The following is a 24892-nucleotide window of genomic DNA, read 5'->3' as shown; positions in this document are numbered from 1 at the left end:
ACCCCATTAGTCAGAACGGGCCTGTACTTTACAAAACCAACAATATTCTTTAAAATTTAAGGTGGAATTTTCTATCTCAAACAGCTTTCCTTTTGCCTTTTACTGATAAATTACGAACGGCTGGCTCATAGTTCTCGTGTAGCTTGGCGGAAATTTAAAACAAAGCAAACAGAGCTTTACATAACGAAGCGACTGAAACAACTATGGTGCCAGAAAAGGCATTGAAAGATGTCTCAAGTACGGTATTGAATTGCGACGTAAATATAATAATAATCACAAAATCACACCTTGAAATGGGAAAATATCTTCCAGTAGTAATTTTTCCAAACTTTTCCAATTCTCTTAGGCCCTTTGAGTTAATTCATAGATGAATGATTTGATAATATGAAAGTATGAAACCAAAATATATTTATCTGTTTCACATTCTGGTTGGGAATCAGCGATATTCTGTAATGTAATTTTAGTAAATTTATTGTTCAATAGATTGGCAGAATTACTCGTTACAGCAAATGAAAACAAAGTAACTTATGCTTAGATTCTAGAAGTTTAAACTTTATGTAAGGATAGTTCTTAAATTTTTTTTAAGAGTTAAAGTTGAAAATTTATATTTAAAGTTTATTCATCGAAATCACCAAGTAAAACATTAATAGAAATAATACTGAATAAGATATTTGGTGCTGCCATCTTTACTATAAATGCTCACATATACCAGTGTAGTATACTGTAAAATTCAAACAAAGTAATTCTGAATGGAATATATATATAAATACTTAGTAAAATATTTCTGATTAAATAGATTCACGTATTTAACAAATACGTAGCTAGAAGTTGGAGAATATAATTGAAGAAAGAAAATGTGATTAATCTGTTAACAACAAATGAATAGAGTAATTGTTAATATTTATGAAACAACTATATTTTATTAAGAAGAGCACAAAGATAATAATATAAAAGACCATCAGGTTATAATGAACTGTCAGTCTTGTATTTTTCTGTAAAATATATCCTATTTCCTATAATACTGAATAGATGACAATTTTTAACTTCAGAATCTGGTTGTAAGAAAAGAACACAAGAAACTAAATGATGTGTTAAAGATTACGTAATATTACACTCTACTCCAATACAAGTGTCAGGTATGATAAAAAGGAAAATTTAGGTGAAGGTAATAGGCAAACACAATACACTACAATTTAATAGAAAGTCATTTTACTGAAAATAGTACAGAGTTAAAGGTTTCTGTTACGTACAGAAGTCAAATGATATACAGAAGGATCACAGTTACCAACAGCACTCGAAATAAAATATAATATAAAGACAGATCTAGATGATACAGTAAATAATCTTACGAAACTCTTCACCAAGAAAAGAAATATACGTAGATAATTTATCTTTGATGGTGTTTGTCAAAATTCTATCAAATCTATCTGATACACATAAAATTATTTTATTGATGTTACTTCGAAATTGACATTGTTATGTATTCATGACGAAACTATATTTTATAAAGGTAAGAGTTTCGTTTTCTCCAAAAGCACAGGGGCATATCTGAAGACTTACACTACAAAAAAAGGTGGGATCCGATACCCGTAGTTCGCAGAACACTGAGCTTTTTGCGTAGCTTTGTGCATAACAAAAAGTCTTACATTCTCAATTACAACTTCAAAGTATTATTATTTTAAAACAAACAAAACTTAAATAATTACAATAAGTATATTTTCGTTATATTTTTCACGGGTATTCAAATTACTTCCTTCGTCATACTCGTTATTTAACATAAGAATCATGTTTGTTAGGTCGTTTAAAATATTGCCCTTGCTGGAACAACGGAAATTCTATGGATTTACAACGCTAAAATAGGGTTTTGATTCTGACGGTGCACACAGCAGATCACCTGATTTAGACTTACTGTAAAACACAAAATTTTAAATTATTTACTTTCATTTGGCATCTTCATACAGTTTCCGTTTATATATTCAATATATTTTCTTAATTTTTTTGTTTATATGACTGAATATCCAATCTTAACAGTTTTTATACAGAAAAAACGCTTTGACAAAATATATCTTTTTTGTTATTGGTTATTATTTTAAAGTTTATTAACAATAAAATATTTCATTCAATCTGGGATTCCTTCTATAGCCACCAATGGACAATCCCAATTCTAGAGACACATTATAATACAAAGTTTGAAAATCTCATTATTGTTTCCAGTTTTCTTCTATGGCTCTAATCAAAAGGGATTTCGGCCCAGCTGTCAGAGGAACTTACCAAAACATGTACCGTGTTTTATAGCTGTAAGCCATTCCCTTGATTCTAACATACATTCATCTAATTGAATATTCTATAACGAATTGTTTCATTTCAGTACAAATAATAACAAAACACATTTAAACCATAATATCAAAATGCATCACCCAAATCTGGGTAGTATTTCAGATTACTGTCTACCAACGCAAATATTATCTTTACTGTGGTACTCTTAAGTATTCCATGATTTTGCTGCAACAAGATGGAGAAAACAACAACATTCTTAGAACTTATTTCTATTAATGTAAAACAATATTGAAGCTACGGTTATATATTCATTCTAGAAATGTTTGAATTTATTGAAATATTAATAATAACGGAATTTCGGAATTTAAATAGGATCAAATGCTAATTATATAACTACAGAGTTATTATTTCCTTGTAATTTTCGGAGTAACTTATAAAATAAAATAATAAATTTCAAATACATTGTTTGTTCCAAGTTTAATACAATTGTCTCTCGTTTCAGGAAAAGGGTGTTTTTAATTTAAAATTGGATGATTTTTTTTTAAATTTTAACATTTACTGTAATAATAGTAACTATAAGGGAAGAAATGAGAAATTAAACATTATTATTGATATCATCACCTTGTAGATAAATTTAGTTTAATTTTCTAGAAAACTTAAAATCACTTTAGATCTTTATATAATGAGAATCTTATGGTATTCTAAATGAGCTGTTATCAATTATAAAAACAGGAGAAATTCACGTTCCTGTTGGTTAAGTTTCATGATTCGGCAATAATTACAAAATATCAACCTTTTTAATAATTACAAGTTCAAAAATAATATGCAGAGACTCCCAGAACTAGTTCTTGTAAGATACTATTTGTTTCCAAAAATACCTTGAAAAAACAGAGATACAGATTCCAATCGTGACAAACAAGTATAAGAAACTCTCAAATAAAAACTTCCTGCAAAACAATTCAACGGATTAAGGTTATTTTTCTATATTGCTACATGGCCACTTTTATAACAGTTTGCATGAAAGAAGTACTTTTATTCTTCACACAACGATACAAGATATGTAATAATAGTGTTAAATAACATATGGGAATTAGTTGAAAGTAGGATATTGAAGTAGGTCGTGAATGTATTAATAATCACATTTAATGTCCAGTTATGAGATTTTTTTTTCATTGGAATATTTTTTTCCATATTTTTATGATTCTCTTGGAACTTATGAATTGAGCAATAGAATGTTAATTTAAAGCTTAGAATATCTAACTGTCTTATCATTCTACATCTTCCACTCACCAACGTTACAGTGTTCTTTAAGTGTAAATCTGTATGGTAAGTCTGTTTGTCACTCTCTTTGGCTGTTACGATAGTTTCTTAACCGTGTCATTTTAAAACATTATAATTACTTAGAATTTATTTAAAATCAGAGTCTTTGGCGACATATCTATTGATATTTTATATTCTCATTTTAGCAAATTTAAACCTTAATAATTTGGTAGAATTACAAGTAACAGCTTAAATAACAATAATATAACTCACCATTAGGTTATAGACTTTCCAACTCTACAGAACATGCTTTTGTTTGTTTGCAGATGCCAATGACCATGAGTTTATCACTTCTATCCGCTGTATTAGTAACATTGTTTCTTGCTACCTCATGTTCTTCCCAGTTAAGTGAAAAACGTGGTTCCACTGATCAAGGATGTATGGTAATATACGACAGAATCAAGCTTGCTCGGCTTAATCGAATATGTGAAGAATGTTATAATGTTTACCAGGTTCCGCTCATTCACAAATTCTGCTGGTGATAATTAAGAGTTGGTTATTATAGAACATTAATAAATTTACAGAGTCTCGGAAGATCAAGTGTATACAGTCCTCTACACGCACTCTGTAAGTTGTGATTTGAAATTGCCCTGACGAAAGATGCTTGTTCCATATAGTTTAGCACAGGGCTAACCGACGAGATATAAAATATTTACCGTCACAAAAGTATTCGCCAATCCCAAATCAGTTAGAACTAATTGATAAAAAGTGGTTGAAAACGGATAAAATCCATGTATGTTTATGTGACCTGTAACGATAAATATAATGTGATGATTGATCAATATTCACTATTAAGCTATATATTTACCTGGTGTTCTTATTCTTAAATATTATATTGGAACATACAACAAAAATATATCAACAGATATCATTAAAGTAAGTAAAGACAGTATACCTAATTTGAAATAGAACCACAACCTTAACTCCATCGGAAAGGGAGGTTTACTTATGTTGCTGTAAATCTGTTCTTTAACATTTTACAATTTTTCTTTTCCACTGTTTTCTTAAATGATATATTTCTCTTACTTATTTAATGTTTCTCTACTTTCCTCAAATGTTTCCTCAAAGATTAAAACAAAATTAAGAAAATGCTTCATATATAATTATACTAAAGAAGATATGTTAGAAAAATACCTATACTCTTACAATAAATAAATTTTGTTATATATTTACGTTCTACAGAAAAGAAAAGAATAGGATAGAAGTGTTAAATATAATAAATCTTTTTTTTTCAAATCGAACTGCATCAAGAACGACATGTTTACCGACTGTATCAAGGTTTTACTTCTCTCATTCTGACGAACAACAAATAAATATCCTGGTGGGAGAATTATTTGGAAAAAGAAAGTAAAATCTAATTCTAAAATGGAACATGTTAAAAATATAACTTGATCAAATTTTCTATTGAATTCATGAAATAAAGGAAATATATTGAAATATATATATCTGAGGATTGTTGGCTATGTGTTATATAACTAAATTATATCAATTGGTCTTAATGTTGAAAGATTACTACAAAGATTACAAGTTCTATAATATAATGTTGTATTGAAAAATATTAATAAATTCCAGAACACAGAAACACAAATTATAAAAAAATCAACTTTATATTATCATCAACAAGGAATAAAATGAAATTCAAATTTATGTCACAGATATTCTAAAAATGAGTAAAATTAATTTAGAAGTAAAGTGTATATATTTTTTTCGGGACACAATACTGGTATATGCCATCCCTAATAGAAAAATCACTACATCAAATAATTTATTCAATTTTTTAAAGTTTTTTTGGTTGTTTCAATGAGAAAATTATCAAAATAAATCTTTAACTTCAACTTCAGGAATTATGAACTTATCCTTTCATATTCGTTTCAACACACGTTGTCGCCATATTTCCTTCCCATCTGGCGAATTATTCACTGATATTTCTTCATCGACGTATATAACTTCTCTTCAATGTTTTACACTTCTTCCATTTCTACCATGTTTTGTTTTCTCGTGACATTTTGCTCTTTTTTTTCTATTACAAAAATAGAACATTAGAAACATCAGACTTTTTTCACTAATAGACCAAACAAGTATTATGGCTATTATCGAAACACGTAGAAACAAACAATAATTACTGTAATATCTAAAATACAAACCAAGAGATGAAATCCAGACAATTTTAGCTACATAGTTTGTTAAGCTGCCTTTGTAGTTGTAGTTTTGAATTAAGTACAAAGCTACACAGTGGGCTATCTGTGTTCTGCTCAACTCGGGTATCAAACCCGGTTTTTAGAGTTGGAAGTCCGTAGACATACCGCTGAGCTACTGGGGCGGGCATGTCGTTGTAAGCTTATGAAAAAATAACATCGATCAGACTTCTTATATTACAGTGTATTAATTCAATCAATATTTAAATCATTTTATCCTAATCAAGCCACAATAAATGTATTTTTTATGTTAAAAAAAACATTTGTTAGCGTTTGGTACAATACCATAGAGTATAAGTTAAAGTAGGAAAATATTAATGAAACTATAAGCAGATGGATATAGAACTTATTAGCGGATAGAACTGACAATATTAAATATTTATATGAGGATTCTTGATCAAAAACATTTAATATTAGTGTAGAAGTGAAATAACTTATAACATGTCTGAAAATAATCTTAAAAACTCAAATACAATGAAACAGAGAAAAAAGTTCAGCCCTGAGGCTTTGAAAATTTACTCCAATAAATTACATACACAAAATTAGCAACCTATTTATTTTTAACTGAATTATCTTTCAAATATAAAAACATCTGAAAAAGGTGATAAGTACATGGTCATTGTAATCTGCAAGTAAACGAAAGAACATTTCCTTAAAGTTTAAAAGTGTTGAATCTAAGTATAAGATACATTGTTTTTATTCAAGCTGTAAAGTTTAATTCTGCCAAACTATTACTAAAATTAGAATGTAGAATACCGCTGGCTTGTCATCCCGAATGTGAAAATAGACAGATATTTTGACCTTTTCATTCTTCTTAGTCATCAAATTTTTACTCATTTCTTAACCCAAAGAGCCTAACAGAGATACAATTTTTTTGGAAAAACATTACTCCTCGAAGATATTTTCTCGTATCGAGGCTGTTATTTTGTGATCATTTATGAACTTGTAATTGTTAGAAATTTGATATTACGTTATAACCAACGAAGTATAAACAGCAACAAATTAAAGAAGGAGTATTTATCATATATTTACAAGTGATTAAAACTAAATTATAATATCATATTTGGCAGAAAATCTGTCTAGAAAGTGACGATATCGAATATAATATTATATTTTTCGTCATCTTCCATCCTGTTCCTTGTTCCGAAAAAGAGGTTAAATATTGATTTTGCAGAACATTGTTGATTATGTTACTGTATGGGATTGATCTTCCATAATCACTTCTTCTACATGATTATTCCACTTTACATTCTTACTGGATCGTGTCAAGCAAGGTAGAATTTCAACTTTCTTTCTATATTTTTGAGGAACACTGTCAAAGATCACTTAATTTACTTGAGTCAAAATTCCATTTTATTTTACTGGGTTCTATGGCTCATATTGCTCTCAGTGGAACAGCGTATGTCTGGGGACTTACAATACTAGAAACCGGGTTCAATATCCTTGGTTGGCAGAGTACACATAGCTTTTGGTGTATTTCTGTGATTAATTCAAGAACAACAACTACAATATTCTATAGTTTGTGAATTAAAGGTCTAACTGTATGTCTTTATCTACAGAGTTGGATATTTGATACACGAGTCTTTCATAAACCATGGGTTGATAAAGACAATGTACCAGTTCGTCAGAAACGTTAATCGTGTATTGCAAAATTCCAGCCTGTTTTCTTTTTTTAAATTTGTTGAACTTTCTGGAGTGTAAGAATCAATAACGTACGATACGTGTATGTAAAATGCCAGTACTTCTAAATTAAAATTAGAATATCCAGTTATTCGAACTCGTAATATGTGACGTACGTTACATACATGGTAGAACCGTTCAAGACAAATTATAACACGTGACATCAATGACAAAACACTTGAATGCAAGAACTTTAATTACGTTATTCTTCAGATAAATACCTTCTACTACAGGTTAATTTTGTTGTTCTCATAGTAGTTTACATCCTAGCCAGTTATGTGGCATTTCTCATGCTCTGATTGCCACATCACACAACTTGAACCCTTCTCTTGATGTCATTACATCATACTTATGTGGTTCATTTTACATTATGTTCATTATAGATCTTTTTATTTGAAAATAAAAAGGGTCGTTGTTACGTCATTCATCATGATTATATGTATTATTTTACACTATGTCCTTTATAAACATTTCTGGTTGAAAATAAAGTTGGTAAGTGTGACACCATATCATTATGTTTATATAGTTAATTTATTTTTCTCTTTGTTCACTGTAAACCTTTCTCTTGAATATGATCGTATAACCATTTTATGTTTCAAGCACTAATTCAAATTCGGAAGTGAAATATTTCTAGAGTGCGAATATATTGAACATTTATGATAAATATTTTCATTTTCATCTATAGTTATTTGTATATACACAAGATTACATTGATAAAGTTTTGGTGATGTCAGTTTAAACTTTGCCTTACATTTATAGTGTCTATGGTTTTCAAACTGAGGATCCAGGCAGAAAAGGCTGTTGTAGGTTGTTCATAAACCCATAAAAACTTAACACTTTCGTACATTGCAAATATATTTTATATAGATAACTCTTCTGGTATGAGTTTTATTTTTCAGTGCTGGTTTCCATATGGAAAGCAGTGTTTATTCGTCATCTGTCTTGAATCTCCATCCTACACCAACGTGGAAAGGAGGTAAGTGTGAGTCGATATATCAGTGTAAGAAAAGGTTACAATATCTGACCTAACTTACTTAAAACTGAAATAACACATTGACTTGTTGGAGGAAACAGTGCATTATTTACCTAGAAGAGCATCCTTCAGAAAATGTCCAAATTTGTCTCTATGGGTGTGACATCTCTAGTTAAAGGAAAACAGTCGTAGGAGAACGCAATACACATGAACCAAATACAGGCTTCACCCATCTCAAAGTTTGTGTCACTAAACTGGGTGTTAAAAGAGGAAGTAAATTCTCAAATGTAGATATCATGGCTGATCGACCTTTCCATAATAGGGTGAGGTATCCTAACAAAGACAATACATTTAGACTAGCCTGCCTCTCTTCCATACCAGACATCCCGGGAATCAAAATTCTAAAGAAGATATGATGAGGATTCTTCAGCCAATTAATATTATTTGGTTAGTCCAATACCTCTCTAAAACCAGTTCTCTCACAAAGTACCAGCAGGATTTTATAGGATGGAGAATCCCCAGCGAGATATAACGTTCTCTGACATACTTACCACTAAGTAAGAAGGATGTATGGAAATGCAAAGTTTGGACCAGCTGCTAATGTAGCTTCAGTGTCGTGGAAGAGTGACAGTTAAAGAGAAAAAACACTTGGGAATTGAAGGAATGAATTGTTCAAAGGATCTTGTAGGAAAAGAAGGAATGGATAGAGGAATTCAGGGAGACTTCAGCAATGTTCCATTGATTACGAGATCATAAATTGAAAAACATAAGTCGAAAAATAAAGCAAATTTCTATCATTTAAAAACACGTAAATTACCAAAAACACATTTTTCAGATGTAATAAAGTGAAAAAATACTAAGTTTCACGAGTGAAAAAATTATAGAGGGTGAGAGAAAACAAAAAGGTCTTGTCTAATCATTGATGGAAGTCTTTCGTTGCATTATAAGAAATCTTCTTTGTAAAGATGGCAGTTGCCTCAATAACGAATCTCTAAGACAAACGAACAAGGAGCATGGCTTATCTGTGTGAAAAGGCTTGTATTGTTTGAAAAGGTGTACCAGCCAAAAAATATACTAATCGGCTGAGAATCCCCTGTTATTCCATCTCCTATGGGTTGATTCCTTGGAGGTCTGGTATGGAAAGTAAGTAGAAAACTTTAGATGTATTTTGTTGGCTAATATGTTCTCTGCACTATCACGAGGAAGAAGATGGACCGCGTTCAATGTTTATGTTCATAATAACGATTGTGTTATACACTAAATAGGAAGCCAGCTGTGACAGTAGAGTGTATATTAGTTGAAAGTTGGTCATGTTTATATATATACAACAACGGAGCTGAATGAAGTTAAAACGTGGGGTAGGTGATAGTTTCAAGGCCAGTGCGAGCAAAAATATTTTTGCATAATGAAGGCTGCAGTTATGTGAGAACATAGAGATATTCTATCAAAAATAGTATGAAACCAGATATTTTAGAGTATATATAGTAATCTGATATAACTTTCTTGATGCGTATAGTCTTAAAACTTTTCAAAACGATGGTTAATAATCAATTTTGGGAAACCCATTACATTGTCTTCCCGAAATAAAGTTTGTTTCAGTCAAGCAAACATTTCCAATATATTGAATTCATCCAGTTAAACTGGCAGACGAACAGAAATCCTTTTTTCCCTGATCTTTTTTCTAGTTTCCGTTAACACTTCAACCAGTAAATTTCAAGTTATCTTAGCTAATTATTCTGTAGTATATTTGGTACATTTTTGTGAATCAAAACAAACCATTAACTATAAATATAACTGTGTAAATAAAACTGAATGCCAAATATGGTAAATGGTAATGACCGTGATATATAATATCAATCTTTATATTGCAAACAAAATATATAAATAAAAAGAAAGTTGAAGATGTATATTTAAAATTTATTAATCGTAACTACAAAGTAAAAATTAAATAATAATAACTGAATAAATTGTTTGATGTTGTAATCTTATGGAGAAAAAGTACGTTTGATTGGTAAATATGTATAAATACTTAGTAAAATATTTCTGAATTAAAACATGCACGTATTTAACAACTGCTCAGCTAGGAAAATATAACTGAAGAAAGGAAATGTAATCAATTTTTTAACAACAAATCAAGAGAAAAATATTTAATTTTCATGAAACAACTATATTTTATTAACACTAGCATTTGGATATAAAATAACACAAAAATTTTATAACACAAAAGGCCACAAGGTTAACAGAGAATTGTAAGAAAATACAGCGCATGGCATGTCAGTTTCGAATTTTTATTAAAACTCGGAAACATCTTGACAGAACATTAAATAAAACAGGTAATACTGAATAAACGACAATATATAACTTCAGAATCTGGTTGTTAGAAAAGAAAAGAAAAACTAAATGATGTATAAAATATTACACTATACTACACTCCCTCTCAATTCAAGTGTTAGGTGTGATAAAAAGTAAAATTTTCCTTAACGTAATAGGCAAACACAAAACATTACAATTTAACACAAAGTCATTATTACTGAAATTAATACAGAGTTAAATGCTACTATTATTTACAGATAACAAATGACGTAAACAAGGATCACAGCTACCAACGGCAATCGAAATAAAACATTGTACATAAACACATCTAAATGCTGCACTAAATAACCTTTAAAACTATTGGAAAACAATATGAATACAATATTCATTTACTTCGCAATATATATAGGATTTATATGCTTAAAACTAAAATTGTAGCACATAAAATTTTATCACACTCACACAAGAAATCAACATAAAATTAACAGATACTCATGTTGTATCAGAGAAAAGTGAATGCAACTCAAAACAATATCTCTATCCCATAGTTATTGTCACCCATTAAATAAAATAAAAGGCTTCTAAACGTTACAGTAAAACAAAACCCTTGACACCATATATATATATTTAATGAATACATATGTCAAAATATATTGTTTCATGAATTACCTTTTATCCAAGTTCTATATGTAATCAACTAAAAGATACAAGTATTAATGCCCGTTCATTGAAGTTTTCATAAATAGGATTAAATTAATTTTATTGACGGTTATGAATAATTATGTACTATTTTAAACATTCATTTTGAAAGGAATACATACATTAAATACAGGTATAAAATATCACATCTTTTAGGTACACGGATGACATTTATAGCTTTATTAATACTATTTCTTATACCTGAAGGTTTTACTTACACATAACAGAAAATAACACGAAGATTTATAACTATCATATGTTATAAGATATTTGAGATATGATATTTCTTGTTATAATATTTTATATGTTATATTAAGTCATTTTAATCAGATACAAAAGACAATTACTTGAAAATATATACAGTTAAAATTGTAAACAGTTAAATTTTAATACCCACAAGTAGCAATTCTACAAAGACAGGTAGAATACGATATTTATAGTTGTAAAATTTTTGTTGTAACTGTTATTTGATTCACAAACAAAAAAATATAATACTTTATTTTCCATTATATGAAGAGAAAGAGAACTTTTGTTCGACTAAATCTGAGTTTGAGAGAGTTCACGTTCAAAATATCAGAAATCAATAAAAGTGATTCAGCAGGGACTTTGATAACTTAGAGAATATTTGTAGCTTGAAGCACACTATATCGGCTCGGTATAACAATGTAGTTAAGGTGATCGATTCGTATTGTGATAGTTAAGTATTTGTTTGAGCTGCTACATATAATACAAAATATAAGAATTATTACACCACGGATACACTAAATGTCTGGAATTTATTCAAAGGAAAGCAGTCGCAAACAGAAAACTAAAACAACTGCAAGTGGCTGCTCTAACCGCAGAGAATAATTTTCCTTGTTCATTTTGTGGCTTTTTATAGAAAAAACCTAATCCAACAGTCTTTATTAGTTAACACAAGACAATTTACAAAGATGGTCACCTTTTCAGTTATACAAACGCGTAGATGGTTACCAGTTATTGACAGAGCACAGACAGATCATTACGAAACTGTGTAAATAATTATAGGGAAACTTCTGGCCATATGTTTTGTAGTTTTTCCTTTGTGTGTTGAAGTTCACACTGTGAAATGCTACCTAAATAGTGGTTTGCTGTATAGGCATCTGAAAATATGTAAGTTACGAAAACCGATTTATCACAGTTCAGTTACACTAAATATCAAAACATTAAAACAATAAACCTTCACTGAGTCTTACTGATTATAAACAAATTTATTAATGTATATTAATTTCCTTGTTCTTTTATTACACACTTTTATATGAAATTTGGTTAAAATATGTCAAAATTTCTCGATAGATTTTTAAGGTTTTCTGAAGTTGAAACTAAGACATTAGTAAATTTTGACACTTCTTATTGGGTATATTGATTTATAAAATATAAACTTATTTATCTTTGGTAAAGAGATTGGTTTTAACATTCACGTCCGAAACACCCGAGTCTATAAAAATAATTTTTTATTTGGTACTTGACAAAAAATAGTGTTCAAATATTAAACTAAAAATACAGGTGATGGCACTGTTAGTAAACTTAACATGGATGCAACTCCTTAGAGTAAAGATTTATCTAAGCAAATATGAAATAGGCATAATATGAGCTAAGTCTTGCTCTTCTAGTATAGCGTTTTAATGGCTCGTCTGTGAAGGCATATACAGTTTACAATGTTAAAACACACACCATAAAACATACATATTCAAGATATTGAAGATTACGACGAAAATGTACAAGCGAGTTACAAAGTTATTGTAATCTCAACTTTAAAGATATAACATATAGTTCTTACAAACTTAGGGTTAACGGTTCTACACGAAAATAAACTTATTGTTACGTGATGTAAGAAATATCTGTCTTAATAGCACGTTATAATTCATTTTGGAATTTCACGTTTTTATTACGATGTAACTACTTTTCTTATAAAGGCTGATTTGACCAAAACAAAACTCTTCTTGTTTAGTTAGATGAAAAGTAATATAAATGTGAAGCCAAAATATTCCAGTAAGTAATGCTAAACAAATATATAGTTCATACGAAATAACAATTCTGGCCATCTGTCGAGTATATAACAAAACTTTTCATTTACAGAAAGGGTCAATCAAAAATGATCAGAGAAAGGACCTGTTGGCGGTTCTACAATAAGTCAAGAGTTTTAGAAATTGAAAAATAAGTTATTGTGTGACTTTGCCTTTAGCATCTTAAAGAAACATCAACTATCTCACAATTTGCAGTTTCGTAAATAACAACTTTGAAAGACGGCTCTATGCTCAAAATTATGTTTTGATGTATATATTTGTCACGAGTAAAGAATAAAAGTTTAATGATAAAACTCCGTCAAAAGCTGAGAAGAAAATTTCGTTTCGGATTATAAGTCTACAGATTTAAAGCTGTGCCACTGGAAGTCAAGAGAAAAGCGGTTGGATTATATTCTACACTAACACTTTGGATCACTTCATATGGCTGAAATGTAAATATCTGGAGTTCGAACGATTTTCGCTCAAACAGTTAGTTCTTTGGTTTTTATGAGGTTATACAAATAAAACTAACAAAGCCAGAACTACACATATTCAAATAGTATACATCTCAAATTTGACAGAAATGTGAAACACGCACAATTTAAATAAAAGTGGTAATTTTGTTTTCAATGTCTTATGTTATAGCTTGTCATTAAACACTAGACACTTATGACGCGAAAGATTTGTCCCAATTAATATAAACATTTAACCATTAAATTCTTAAAAGCCCCTCTGTAGTTAATGGTTAAGAACCAGGTTCGGATACCCATGTTACAAAGTTATAATAAATACTGAGTCCTATATTCGGTGTGGAACTTAAAATTTCATCACAACAACAAGCATGTTTTTTTACAGTTGATATTGTCACACTTCACTTGAACTAATATCCTATTATCTTGGCTCTTTTCACGTCTTTACAAGCTCACTTTTTATCGAATAAAATATTTATTGTCCTCGTAGAAATAATAACGTCCGTAATAATAATTCACTAAAGTTTAACCGTTCTATTTGTATGGATTGAAACTTACTGTGTACATAATTATGTTGTATTAGGTTGAGGAATAATTCGTGAGCGTTTTTAAATAATTTCATTCAAGCATTACATGCAAGACTATACAATACTTCAATGCATGAACACATTACATATGATACTTTATTTCAAGTAATAAGCATATGAAAATAAACGAAATTGCAAGATATTAAACACCATCTATTAGAGCAAAACATTATCTACCAAATGATATGAAATATTTTGCGAAAGCGTTTCATTTATGAATATATTTTTTTAACTTGAAAAAACGCTCACGAATTATTCCTCAACCCAATATATTACCACGTATATTTTCAAATAAAAACACAGAAAGAAATGAATCTAAAAAGCTAGATTAAAACAATTTGTTTTCAAAATAGTTGAAATTAAATAACTTGTGGATTAGGATAGCTATAGAAATAATTAATATAATGGAGACGCTTGACTGGTACATTGAGACATCGGCAACCTTCCATTTTGGATTCCAATTTTAGTTTAATTTTTTTATGTTTCCCGCTTAACCACACCAACAAACTACAGCAACTCATAAAATGATGGCCCGGCATGGCCAAACGCGTTAAGGCGTGCGACTCGTAATCCGAGGGTCGCGGGTTCGCATCCCCGTCGAGCCAAACATGCTCGACCTTTTAGCCGTGGGAGCGTTATAATATTACGGTCAATCCCACTATTCGTTGGTAAAAGAGTAGCCCAAGAATTTGCGGTGGGTATTGATGACTAGCTGCCTTCCCTCTAGTCTTACACTGCTAAATTAGGGACGGCTAGCACAGATAGCCCTCGAGTAGCTTTGTGCGAAATTCAAAAGCAAGCAAACTCATAAAATGGTAATCGAAAGTAACCCACTCTACCTTTAAACACTCAGCTCTTTTACTTGCAACAAATCTTTTACAGAACGAACCAAAAATGTAGTGGTAGTTTTCCTGTACAGTAACATGGAACTTAGATCAACAGTTTATTGGCATAGCCCCTTCCAATAACTAAAGCTTCATCTAGCATCATTATCTATGGTTATTGTTTAAACTAATATCACTTGACGCTCTTGAACTAAGGTAATTTCATAAAACATCTAAAAAAGATTGTGCTAATCTATAATTGGTGTTAATTAATAATCATTAATAACCGTCCACACGTTTGATTCTTTATAAAACTTTAGCTATAAACGGATAATTTACATTGATTGGCCTAAACAATATTTGTGTATGAGCAAGTTATTTCACCTTATAAATTTGATGCACTAAATAAGCTATCTATGATTCAAATGCAAAAAAACAAACTATAAACGTCCATGTTTAGTCTTAGATAAAGCTGTAGTGCAAATGTTAGACCGATAGCTCACATGACTTTCTTCATATTTAATCTTTTGTTATTGAATATCTTTGTACGTGTGAATTTTATTTGCACGAAATGGTGTCTTGATTTATCAGAACTTTTAATATATTTTACATATGTTTAAATAGTGTTTCGACAAGGAAAAAGAGAATTACAAATAAAATAAATATTTTAGCCTACATATATGATATATATATGTGTGTGTGTGAAAATACACTGATGATACAATAACATAATGAATGACTTGTTTATCACGCAGGTCTATACGACAAAAAAACAAGTCGAAACCAAAATATAGATTTTTTTACAGGATATAGTTTAAATATCCGTCATATATTTCATTGCAATATATCAGGAAATTATAAATAGAAGGTGGTTCGTTTTTAACTTTGTTCAAAGGTACACACGAGCTATCGGCTCCAGCCTTTCGTAAATTAGCAGTGAAAGTGAAAGGTAGCAAGTCATCACTGTTCATCGCCAGCTCTAATGTTACTCTTGTACAAAGGAATACTGAGATAGATTGGAACATATAACGTCCTATCGGCTGAAATAAGGAGCAGATCTGGGGTAAGAAAGATTCGAAGCCGCCATGTTTAGATTAAGAGTAGAGTACCTTACCCACCTGCCATGCTAGGTGCAAAACGGTAGGAAACATAACATACATTTGGCCGATTAGATGCAAGTAACATAAAAATATTAAATTTATTGAAACTAAAGTAGGGAAGGCCAATAATATTAGCATTAAAACAGAGGCAAGTGAGTTTGAAATGTGGCTCACAAAATAAAACCCATGTAAACAAAGGAAGAGATGAAAACTGAGCTGATATTCAGTTACCATCGTGCCTGCAGCACAGCGTTATGTTTGAGAAAATATTCTGTTAGAAACCTGGCTTCAATACCTTCATGTAGCTTGGTGTTTAATAATAAACACATAAAATATCAACATCAAACTTCAGACAACATAAAATCAATTTTAATAATTCTTTTACATATTAATACATATTTTATAATTGAAAATACATACGAGTGTACGTATAAAGAGTTGTTGTTGTTTTGAATTAAGCACAAACCTATACAATGGGCTATCTCTGCTCTGCCCAACCACGGTTATCGAAACCCGGTTTTTAGCGTTGTAAGTCCGCAGACATACCGTTGAGACACTAGAGGAGCGCGTATAAACAGAAACAACGGAATAATCAACATATCCCTTTAGAATACTTAATTATGTTCAGTATTATGCATTTACGATTCACTTTCCATCTCTTTTTTCTTGTTTTTGAAAATGAACGAACATATTAACTGGTTTTATAAGCACATATTTTAAGCTAGCCTGTATATATCAAAGCTGATGATAGTTACTGCCTTTCCAAGATTAGTCGACAATAATAAATAATAAATATTTTACCCTTTATTATGTTAAAAATCATCGATTTTTACCCTTACAAATTACTTCTTTGCTTCCGCTCAAAGAACGATTCAAGTGTCAGCGTTTAGAAAAATCTATTATTTCAAATACAGTTTTTTATAATAGTATGTTATTCCCAATTTATGACTTTTTCCCACCAGTCCTAGGTTTTTTAGTCCACAGGTATTTTTAAGTGGCCGTGGAGAGTGATGCACCATTAAATTTAGAAAAAACAAAAACATTTAAATCAAAGGGTAAATATGAGTTTCACAAGTCTAATTCCTAATGCAGGTTACCGTATAATACATAAAATATTTTAGTGTGTTCCTCCTATATATGCTGTTTGTTTTACTATAACAAAAAGATGAAGTAGAACAGTAATTTAACCACATTTCAGTGGTATCTTTTCTAATCTAAAACATACACGAAACTTCTGTTATATAAGTATTAAAAGAATGTTTAGGGATTTTAAATAATCCATAACAGTAGAATTTTAGCAATAAAAGTAGACTAGAACTGGATTATTTATAAGCATAATAATGACAATTTCATTCGATCTTTCTAATTTGTTTGTAGTTACTGCCGTACCTAAATTAACGTCCAAGTAAAATCATAGAAACAAATGCTAATATATTACGTGTAAGTGAAAGGATATTGTTTGAATAGTTATATTCACTTTAACTAATAAGTATTTGAAAGTTTTACGTGAACAACATCGTATGTACAATTTCGCAATAAAATCTGTTTTGAACGTGTAAATATGATAATAAATATTCAGATCAGTCACAATAAATATTTTAAACGTCTTTCAACTTCTACTTATTAAAGGATTAAAGTCTTAAAACATCATTTAAAAACTACTTGTTTTAGTTTATTATGATACATGGAATAAAATTGACAGAATTCAATTATCAGTATGAAATAAACTGTTTGATTGAACTTTTGACATTACTTTGTTTCTCTGAGGAAATGGCTTTTTGTTAACATTAAATTGGTATAATATATTTGTAAATTCTTACTTTTATTTTAATAAAATGAGCTGAATGGAGAGTAACAAATAAATAAATTGTTTTCTGGTTGACATCACTTCAAATGTTTGTGAAATATACATAAGGAATAAAAATAATTGGTTTGATATTCTATATGTTTGAAAACCAGTATAGATTTTTAGGGAATCCAAGTTTGTATAAAATCAAATTTGTTCATAATAAACTATAAAGAGATTAGAGATACATATGTTATTGTTTAATACAATTTGAGCTACATAACATCAAACTATCAACACTTATTAGTTCATTGATTACCCACAGATGATACACCTTCCCTGAGACTGTTGTTGTTGGGATCTAGTCGTTTCTAAAATACATATAGAGAAAAAAATATTTATACTTGACCACTAAACACAAATAACTGTCAGTAATAAAATTCGTCAAGGAAAAACATACTTCAATAGATTGGCGTTGGTTTCTTAATACTAAGATAATCTAAAAACAATTCTGAAAAAAAAGAAATGAGTTGCTATAGAATGACACGTCATCACATAATGATATAAAATACTAATTATTATTTCCATAAACACTTGGGAGTACATCTGAATTACTATTGTGAATTACGACTTGAATATACTAGTAATCATAACATTTACTGTCTCGGGAGGCGGAAATATACATACTAAGGTTAATTTTTCCAGTTTATTTTGTGAGATCGTTTCAATGGAATGATAGGTGGTTAATTTAATGACTTCCATACATAAAAGTTGATATTCCCCAATTGGAAATCACTATGCTAAATTAGGTATATAAAAGATAGGATTACTTTTAAGCATGTTGTTACGTATTTTACATTTAGTACGTATCGACATTCAATTACCTTCTAAATTCAACTTTCAGGCTGTTTCAAATGGTGATACGTAACATATTAAATCAAAGACTGGTCCAAAGTCAATTATAAAAATTAATTAGAGCTATAAATAAATAAACAGATTTGTAAATTTATAACAATGAAATACCTGAACAAATTTTAGAAGTAATTCAACAAACTTACGTTTTATCTTCTTAAACATTTTTTTTTGTTACGTGTCTCCTGTTGTACTGGGTTTAAAGAACTCTTTATGGTAAAAAGAAATACTGTAAATCGTATACTTTTAGTGACGTCGGTAAAAATTATATCAAATCTATCTGATGTATATGATACAATCTAATTTAGATCAATTAGAAACTGATTTTCTCAAGTATTTATATTGGAACTATGTTCAATAAAGATGAGATTTTCTCTTCCCACGAAGGAACAGTCGTACATCTGAGGACTTATACTTCTAAAAAGTAGATCTCCATACCCGAGGTTTGCAGAACACAGATAGTTCTTTGTGTAGCTTTGTGCATAACAAAAAACACACAAAACGTTCTTTCATTCTCAAATACAACTGACAAAATATTGTTTTATTAAAATCAAACAGAACTTAAATAATTACGATAAGTATCTTTACGTTGTATTCAAATTATTTCATTCATTCGATTTTGATATTTAATAACAATCATGTTTATAAGGTCGTTTAAAATATTAACACTACTGGGACAGCGGTAAGTCTACGAAATTACACCGCCAAAATCAGGTTTTTATTCTCATCAGGAGACACAGCAGATTAACCGATGTAGATTTGCTGCAAAAGCATAAATATTTAAATTATTTAGTTTCAGTTTACATCGTATCAGTTTTTCAGTTCACATATTTAATATATTTTATTAATTTCCGTGTATATATATAGTTCTGAATATTCCATATTGACAGTTTTTATGCATATAAAACGTTTTGACCAAATATATATCTTTTCTTAGAGTAGTTCAGGTATCTGTGGTGTAGCTTTACACTAAATTTAAACAAAAAAATAAACCCTTAATTCTGATATTCATTCACCAAATTGTAAGCTATAAACTAATCTTTTTTTATTAGCAGTTAAAATTAATTAACCTAAAAATTATTTAAAATACACAAAGTTAAACGAAATTATTAAAATGCATCCCCATAAGTGTGGTGGCTATTTCTTTCACATTACTTGTCGATAAACGTAAATATTATTTTTAGTGTGGTCCTTCTAATAATTTTATGTTTTAACTGGAACAAATGGAGAAGAAGAAAAAAATTTGTAACAATTCTTCCAGAAATTATTTCTATTAATTTAAAACAATCATAAAGCTACTATTGTATGTTCGTTCTAACAATGTTGGCCCGGCATGGCCAGGCGTGTTCGGGCGGGCAACTCGTAAACTGAGGGACGCGGGTTCGACTCCCCGTGGCGCCAAATATCCTTCCCTTTTAGCCGTAGGGGTATTATAATGTGACGATCAATCTCACTATTCGTTAGTAAAAGAGTAGCCCAAGAGTTGGCGGTGGGTGGTGATGACTGGTTGCCTTCCCTCTAGTCTTACACTGCTAAATTAGAAACGGATAGCAGAGATAGCCCTCGAGTAGCTTTGTGCGAAAAACAATCTAACAACGTTTGTGTTGTTTTTTTCAATTAATATTAACGCCATTTCAGAATTTAAAACGGATGAAATGCTGATTACATAATAAGTGATGCTCTTAAGTGGATATCAAAAAATAAATAAAACATAGATAACATACTTTATACAATAAACTTTTAAATATATTATTGGATTGAAGTTTAATACGAATAAATGGCTGATTTTTAATTTAAAATGGGAAATATTGTTTTTAATTCTAATGTCTACTGTGTTACTAGTAACTGTAACAGAAATAACGAAAATCTAAACATTATTTTTGATATCATCACCTTATAGATAAATTCGGCGACTAAACAAAAGTAATGAGAAAAATCAATTTAATATTCTGTAAGTCATAAAAGAACTGTACATCTTCATGTAATTAGAATCTAATTGTATTTAGCTATAATCAATTGTAAAAAGAGAAGAAATACACATGTTACTATTGAATAAGCTTCGTGCTTCTCCGGTAATAATGTAATATCAAACTCTTTATAATAAGAAGTAAATAAATAATACACAGAGACTCCCAGAGGTAGTTCTTGTTCGATGCTATTCGTTTCTAAAAATGGAATAGAAGAAAACAGAGATTTACACTCAAATCGTGACAAACAACTATAAGAAACTCTCAAATAAAAATTTTCTGGTAAAAGAGTTCTACATATTAAGGTTGTCTTTCTTTATTGCTACTTAGCCACTCTTGCAGCAGTTTCCAAGTAAGAATTACTTCAATTCTTCACACAACGATACGAGAAATGTAATTATGGTGTTTAAAACATTTGGGAATTAGTGGGAAGTATGGTATTGAACTAGGACGTGAATGAATTAATAATGACATTTAGAGACCAGAGAAGAGAAACTTTCTTCTCGGGTGACATTTTCTTCCATTTCTTTATAATTCTCTTGGGTCTTTGAATTGAGCAATAACAGGTTAATCCGATGACAGATAGGTATAAAACCTTAGGATATCTAACTGTCTTCTCATTCAGAATCTTCCACTCACCAACATCACAGTGTTCTTTAACCAGAAATCTGTATGGTAAGCCTATTTCTCACTCTCGTGGGTTGATTTGATGGTATTATAAGCGTGTTATTTTACATTATAATTATTCAGAATTTATTAGAAACCAGTTTGATATAAACTCTTTGGTGACATATCTACTGATATTCTATATTCTCGTTACAGCAACCTTAACGCTTATTTTTTTTTTGCAGAATCACTAATAACAGTTTAATAAACAATAAAATAACTCACGCTTAGGTTTTAGGCTTTCAAACTCAACAAAACATTATTTCGTTTATTTGCAGATGCCAATGACCATGTTTTATCACTTCCATCTGCTGTATTATTAACGTTCCTTCTAACAACTTCATGTTCTTCCCAGTTAAGTGAGAAACGTGGTTTTACTGACCAAGGATGTATGGGAACTTACGACAGTACCAAGCTTGCTCGGTTGAATCGAATCTGTGAAGAATGTTATAATGTTTACCAGGTTCCACTCATTCACAAATCCTGCAGGTAATTTTTAAGAACTGGTTATTATAGAACTTTAACAGTTAGACAGAGTCTCAAAAAGACCAGTGGATACAGCCCTCGACTTTCACTCTGGGGGTTGTGATTTGGAATTGCCCTTACCTAACATATTCGTCCTATATGGTTTTCCAATGGGCTAGCCATCGAGGTATAAAATATCTATCCTTACAAATATATTGGTCAACACCAAATTATTTAGGACTAAAGTATAAAGAGATAAAAACTGGGTGAAAATAGATGAAATCCGTGAACGTGTGTGAGCTTTAACGATAAAAATAATGTGAAAATTGATCAGTATTTGCTCTTAAATTTTATACTAACCTTGTGTTCTTGATTTTCTAATATTACCTAGACACATATAATAAAACTATATCAAAATATATCATTAAGTAAGTAAAGACAGTTTTATCAAGATGATGTCATGTTCCAGAAACCTCTACTTCTCCAATTTCAAATAGAACCATAGCCTTAGGCTCCACCGGTAAAGGGCGGTAAAGTTACGTTGATATAAATCTATTGTTACACACTTTACAATTTTCTGTGGTTCTCATAAATAACACATTTCTGTTATTTCCTTGAAGATTCTGTACTTGATTCTTGAAAGATTAAAATAAAATAAAATAAAATGTTTCGTATATAATTATACTAAAGAAGATATGTTAGAAATATACCCTATTCTGTTACAATAAATAATTTTGTTATTAATTTATGTTTCACAGAAGAGAAAAGAGTAAGGATATAAGTGTTAAATATCTTAAATCTTTTTGTTCAGATCGAACTGCTTCAAGAACGAAATGTTCACCGACTGTATCAAGGTTCTACTTCTTGAGTCTGACGAACAACAATTAAATAGTATGGTGGGAGAATTATTTGGAAAAAGGAAGTAATATCTTCTGCTGAAATGGAATATGTTAGCTTGATAACTTGATCCAATCTTCTGTTCAATTCATGAAATAAAGGCAGCATATTTAAAGATATATTTCTAAGGATTGTTGGCTATGTTTTATAAAAGTAAATTACAGCCAATTTCTCTTTATATTGTGACATTACCACCTATCATGCGATGGAAGTAAAGTACCAAAAATTGAAATTTTTTGCAATGTAATATATTGAAAATATTAATAAATTCACAGAACATAGAAACACAGATTTTAAAAAAATAAACAACTTTAGATTATCATCAACAAGGAATAAAAAGATAAAGTTCAAATTTATGAGCACAGATATTTTAGAAGTTAAAAAACATTCAGAAGTACTTTGTATATATATTTTTACAAGTTACACAATATTAAATAACTTATTTATTTTTTCTTTTGATGTCGTATTTTGTGGATACTATGAGTGAATTATATACATAAATCTCTAACTTTAACTCTAACACAAAAAATTATGAACTTATCGTTTCATATGCGTTTCAACATACGTCGTCACCATATTTCCTCTCCATCTGTCTAATTATTGACTGATATTTCTTGATCAGCTTATATAACTTCATTTCAATGCTTTACACTACTTCCAATCCTACCGAGATTCGTTTGTTAAGTTACATTTTGTTGTGTTTCTTTCCTGTTACGAAAACAGTATATAAAAAAACAATATACACATAAGAAACATTAATCTGTCATTTTAACTGGCTACTATCTAGCCACGTGGAAAAAAGCAATAATCACTGTAATATCTATAAAACAAATAAACAGATTAAATCCAGGAAATTTTAGCTCCATTAGTTTGTTACGCTATCTTTGTAATCTTATGGAAAAAATAACATCAATCAATGTTACACTGTATTAACTATGTAAATAATTTAAAAATAATCAAGCCACATTAGATGTATTTTTAGATGTTAAAAAGGATTTGATAGGGACTGATATAATGCCATAAAATATAAATTAAAATAGGAAAATATTAATGAAACTATATTCACATGGATATAGAACTTTTTAGCCGATAAAACTGACAATATTAAATATTTTTATAACGATACGCAATCAAAAACATTTAATATTAGTGTAGAAGTCAAATAACTTTAACACGTCAGAATATAACCTTATAACACCACAAATACAACGAAACAGAGAAATAAGTTTAGCCCGAGGCTTCAAAAATTTACTCACGTAAATTTCATACATAAATTTAGCAACCTATTCGTTTGAAATGAATTACCTTTGAAATATGAAAATATCAAAAATGGTGATAAATACACTATCATTATCATATGCAAATAAACGAAATAACATTTATATAAAGTTTAGAGCTCTAGAATGAGAGCATAATATACTTTGGGTTTCTATTAAGCTGTAACGTGCAATTCTGCGAAAATATTAAACAATTGACTCACTAAAATTTGATTATAGAATATTGCTGGATTGTGAACCAGAATATGAAAATGGTTAGATATCGTTGGGTTTTTATACTTTTCTGTCATCAAATCATTCATCTATTACTTAACTCACAGGGCCTGATAGAAATGTAAAAATATGGAAAAAAATTACTCCTGTTTGATGTTTTACCGACTTGAAGCTGTGATTTTGTGGTTATTATTATATTCACATCTTACTTTAATACGTACTTGAGACAACTTCTGTCATAAATGTT

At 29.7% G+C, this 24892-nt stretch overlaps 1 protein-coding gene across 1 annotated transcript; it reads left to right on the top strand.

The window, feature by feature from the left end:
• Positions 1–7162: 7162 nt before the first annotated feature.
• LOC143225523 (crustacean hyperglycemic hormones-like) lies at positions 7163–23276 on the top strand. The gene is made up of 4 exons (XM_076455171.1): positions 7163–7191; positions 8372–8448; positions 22072–22282; positions 23070–23276. The coding sequence occupies exons 1-4, from the start codon at positions 7163–7165 to the stop codon at positions 23182–23184; spliced, it is 432 nt and encodes a 143-aa protein (XP_076311286.1). The 3' UTR covers positions 23185–23276.
• Positions 23277–24892: the final 1616 nt, after the last annotated feature.

This window comes from Tachypleus tridentatus, chromosome 1 (assembly GCF_004210375.1).
Source record: "Tachypleus tridentatus isolate NWPU-2018 chromosome 1, ASM421037v1, whole genome shotgun sequence".
Taxonomy (NCBI): Eukaryota; Metazoa; Arthropoda; class Merostomata; order Xiphosura; family Limulidae; genus Tachypleus; species Tachypleus tridentatus.
This window is presented reverse-complemented; position numbering and strand designations above follow the sequence as displayed.